This window comes from Brachyhypopomus gauderio, unplaced genomic scaffold, assembly GCF_052324685.1.
Source record: "Brachyhypopomus gauderio isolate BG-103 unplaced genomic scaffold, BGAUD_0.2 sc73, whole genome shotgun sequence".
NCBI classification, from domain to species: Eukaryota; Metazoa; Chordata; class Actinopteri; order Gymnotiformes; family Hypopomidae; genus Brachyhypopomus; species Brachyhypopomus gauderio.
In genome coordinates, this window is record NW_027506894.1 from 414,246 (window position 1) to 418,940 (window position 4,695).

The 4,695-nt window shown below is 51.4% G+C and overlaps 1 protein-coding gene across 1 annotated transcript; it reads right to left on the reverse strand.

The window, feature by feature from the left end:
* Positions 1-421: 421 nt before the first annotated feature.
* On the reverse strand, positions 422-3,923 carry rnf146 (ring finger protein 146). Its single transcript, XM_076990143.1, has 2 exons — positions 3,688-3,923; positions 422-2,522 (listed from the first exon to the last, which is right to left on the reverse strand). The coding sequence occupies exon 2, from the start codon at positions 2,519-2,521 to the stop codon at positions 1,400-1,402; it is 1,122 nt and encodes a 373-aa protein (XP_076846258.1). The 5' UTR covers position 2,522; positions 3,688-3,923; the 3' UTR covers positions 422-1,399.
* Positions 3,924-4,695: the final 772 nt, after the last annotated feature.

Consider the following 4,695-nt stretch of genomic DNA (forward strand, 5'->3'; position numbering starts at 1 on the left):
TTGCACTGAATTCAGTAAACCTGCTCTGCGCAAAGCTGAACACACCCCACTAAACCACACAGAACACCACCTGCTCCATCTCAGTGATGGAGCAGAGATACTAATCCAGCATCGTTTAATTTAATGTCTTCTTACTAACAGCTTAGAGCAGTCTTCTTCCCCCGATCTACAACACCAACACTTCTACACGTTCTGCTCAAGCTGTTAAGAGACCAATACTCTCTGAATTTATTTTGAAACCCCCCTATTATTATTGTGGATAAGACTGTAAAGGCCTTTTAAGAGGGCGCTGGGACAGAGTGCCTGACAACCGCGTGAGATACAGCCGCGTGAGATACAGGTTGAGTGTGATCAGCCTGTGAGGCATTGGGTACCCTGGAACATTAAACACACTGAAAATTGAATTTTCACCTCAGACAAATAATAGACAACACTTTATTAATCTGATAAATTTAGTAACCAAAAAAAAAACCACAATAAAACGAAGTACACCAAAAGAAGTTATATAGTTATTATTATTATTATTCCTTTTTGTTGTTGCTTTGAGGACATCAAATAATATCTATGAATGGTCATAAGGATTTGACTGAAATTAATTGATTAATACTTTGAACTTCAACTGGACACCAATAACGGAAAATTACAAATACAGGTAAAATTTCAAATAAAACTCCACATCCCAGTGTTCATAGCGTTTCAGCCTGTGGGTCACTTCCTTCAAAAATGTCTCAATCACAGCAACACGTAAAATTCATGAAACCCACACACTGAGATTAGACACACATAGACCAGGTCAAATAAGGACCTCACACACACGCAATATCGCACCAGCAATTCAGAGTTGGGATTGTAAGTCTCACATCAAGAAACACTATGAGTAACAAATGTCAATTATGGAACACAGCCCTGCGGGACACAGAAAAAAAGAGAGAGAGAGAGAGAGAGAAGGTGAGTGCAACACAGAATAGGAAAGAGTGAAAGAAAGTCAGAAGGAACAGAAGGCAAAGGGAGGGGAGGGGTGTGAGTAACGCATTAATTATAATAATTACGAGATATGCAGATTTCAAGCTGACCTGGACACACACTCTCATACTCACACGTATAACGAGTCATAAGAACTCATTTTCCCAGAATGCATTTGACCTTGGTGTGGCTCCCCTGACCTGCCCGTAGTCTGCACCACTCACACACATGCGCTGCTCTTACAGTGAAACTACGTGTTGACCATCTGCACGTCTCTCGTGTCTTCACCCCACTCTAGGCTGCGTCACCGTCCACAAAACTCACATCAATCATTTTGCTTTTTTTGTTGCTTTTTTGCTTTTTCGTTGATTTGTTAGCAGTACCCAGAGCAGAGCTGGCCACGTGGCCAATGGGGTGTGGGGGGCGGGGCAGCAGGTCACACCTCCGTCACCGTGCACTGCCCATCGGGGCTGCGAGAGCGCACGCTGCCGTCACGCCCAGAGCTGCCACCAGGGGGCAGTCTGTCCAGCTGCTGCAGTCTGTGCCTGCCCTGAGGGCCGTCCTCCCGTTCCCCGCCCCCATCCTCCCCTCCCTGCTCCTCGTCCTCGCTCCAGCCCGACTCCGACTCGTACCCCGAGGCTCCGGGTGCGGCCGAGTCGTCCTCGTCCTCCTCTTCCTCCTCCTCCTCCTCTTCCTCGGGCCTGGCCGCGACGTTGAGCTGAGAGAGCGCCTGTACGAGGGACAGAGGTGCGGGGGCGGCGGCCGGGCTGCCGGGGTGTCCCCCGAGCACGGTGGGCGGCCGAACGGGGGGCGGGGCAAACCCGGCCTGGGCCCGCCCTCTGCTGACGCCAGTGTCCGCCCCGTCCGCCGAGCTCTCCCTCTCCGTCGCCCCGACGTCCGCATCCCCCCCGGAATCCCCCCCCACCGCATCCGTCCCCGCCCCGGACGGCGTCCCCGCCCCGGGTCCCGGCTCGGGCTCCAGTCTGAGTCCGGCCACGCCCTTCTTGGGGATGTCCACCACGTCCCTCTTCATCCTGCGGCGGCGGCCGTGCTCATTCCGCCGGTACTGCACCATGTTCTCCAGGTCGGCCACGTAGAGGAACCCGGCGATCAGCATCTCCGTGCTCTTCTTGCCCTTCACGTAGGCGTCCTCCAGCTCCCGGCTGGTGCGCTCGTCGTACTGCCACCAGCCGTTACGCCCCTCGTAGTACCAGGCGTGCCCGCCAGCGCCCGCTCCCCGTCCCCCGGACGCCTTCAGCTCCTCGGGCGACAGCAGGGTGGGGCGCTCCAGGAAGTCCTCGGGCACTTCCTGCCTGCAGAGGGCGCAGCGTTTGCTGTGCCAGGACGCGCCCTTCACGCACAGGAAGCAGAAGACGTGGCGGCAGGGCAGGCGCACCGGGTGTACGCAGCTCTGCAGACAGATGGCGCACTCCAGCACGGGGAGCGCCGGGGAGGAGGGGGCGGGGCTACCGCCGCCGCCCGTCACAGAGTCCCCGCCCACCTTCTTACCGGAGGCCAGCGCGTCCACGGAGTGATCGACTTCACCACAGCTGGCCATTCTGTGTGGAGAGAGAGAAATAATAGGAGTTAGCTTTAATATGTGGGTGTAAACACGACTGATACGGACACAAGCTCTTAATTTAAAATATATACATGCAAATATATATACACATGACCCTGCAAAAAATTAAAAAAGCAAAAATAAGATTGCCTAATCCCAGTCAAGTAATAATTCCATTAAACCCCCCAATCCCAGTCAAGTAATCTGAGCACTGTCGCTATTTGTGCTCATTGTTCATTGTCTTGGCCGGACATGGACAATGATATTGGCAGAAAAACTACAACATCCACACGATTGGCTGGTGTTTTGTGTGACCCTGTGTGCTGCCTGGGGGACACTGGCCCGTCCTGCGGGGACATTGGGTATGTTCATGTCCCACTGGAGTCTCCGCGCATCTCCACACACACAGGTGGTGTTTGTTCTCCGTGTCTTCTACACCAACCTACACACCACCTTCACACCCGCACAGTGCCACACACTCCAGCATCAGACTGTGTCTGATCTCTCACACACACACGCACACAATACACATATACACAACACACACACACATATATACACAACACACACACAAAATACACAATACACATATACACAACACACACACACACAATACACATATACACAACACACACACAATACACAACACACACACACAATATACATATACACAACACACACACACACACATAACACAACACACACACACACATAACACAACACACACACACACATAACACAACACACACACACACATAACACAACACACACACACACACACACAACACAACACACACACACACATAACACAACACACACACACACATATACACAACACACACACACACACACATATACACAACACACACACACACAATACACACACCCTCACTGCGCGCGAGGCCTACGCGCGAGCCGCTAGCCGTGGCTAAGCTAACTGATGCTAAGCTAACGGCGGCCTCCTCGCCTCCTCTCCCGTGTCCGCACACACCCAGCCTCGGCCGCCCCCCACACGGGCGCAGGGACGTGTTCTTCAGCGGGGACACCGGGACCCGCGGCGCGCCCGGTCCGTTACAGCCGCCCCGAGGGCCGTTATAACCGGGCGCGTCGTCCGCCGTTTCCCCCTCAGTTAGCCGTTAGCTCACACGACGCGCGCGACTCGCCTGTCAGGACCCGCGACTCTCTCTTCTCTTCACCAAAGACCGACGCGTGCTCGTGTGCCGTTCACCGGCCGCCGTATCATCTTCCGTGCACACGGAGCCGCGGTGACCGTGAGGAGAGACCGTGAGGAGAGACCGAGCCCAGTGTTTTCACCCCGCTGACGGTAACGCGGGCGCGCCACTGGGCGTCACGGCTGCGCGGCGAGTGCGCAGGATCCCCGCCATAAAACGCGCGCGCTGCGTAAACGCGGCGGCGGCGGTCACGTGACCGTGATCCTGCACTGAGCCACTGCGACTCAATCCGCGCTCAGGATAAGAAGAAGCTTTAGACCAGAGCCTTTAGACTGAGGATGAGAGACTGATAAATACTGCTGACTAATTAGGGAAATCTAGTGTGACGAGCACGAAATAACACATAGACCAATATAATATAATATAATATAATATAATATAATATAATATAATGTAATATAATATAATATAATAGAATAGAATGGAATAAAATAAAATAAAATTAAATTAAATTAAATAAAACAAAATAGAATAGAATAGAATAGAATAAAATAAAATAAAATAGAATAAAGTATAATGTATATGACTCTATATGACTCCTCTCCGCGAGGTACCGAGTACCGATTCGTCCGGATGTTATTCGTCCTGTAGAAATGATGGTCTGTTTTCAGAAAGCACGACGGTTCAACTGTTGCTTGGCGCTGTGAAATCTCGTGATTACTGGTCGATTACTCTGGGGACTGGGATTTAACACTGGGGTTTAACACTGGGATTTAACACTGGGGTTTAGTAATGGTGTTTTAGCTTCCGTTTAGTGAGACTGGTTTAGAGGCATGACTACTCTTAGTTAGGTCTAACGTCTTAGCCTGCTGCTGTGTGCCATGTTTCCTCCCTAGGGGGCAGTGTTTCCTTTCATATAACAACGCTTTCAAGAGTATTTTGTTCTCGTAAACATTGCAATTTATCCTCAATCTTTTCTCTAGAAAAAAGGGTTCATGT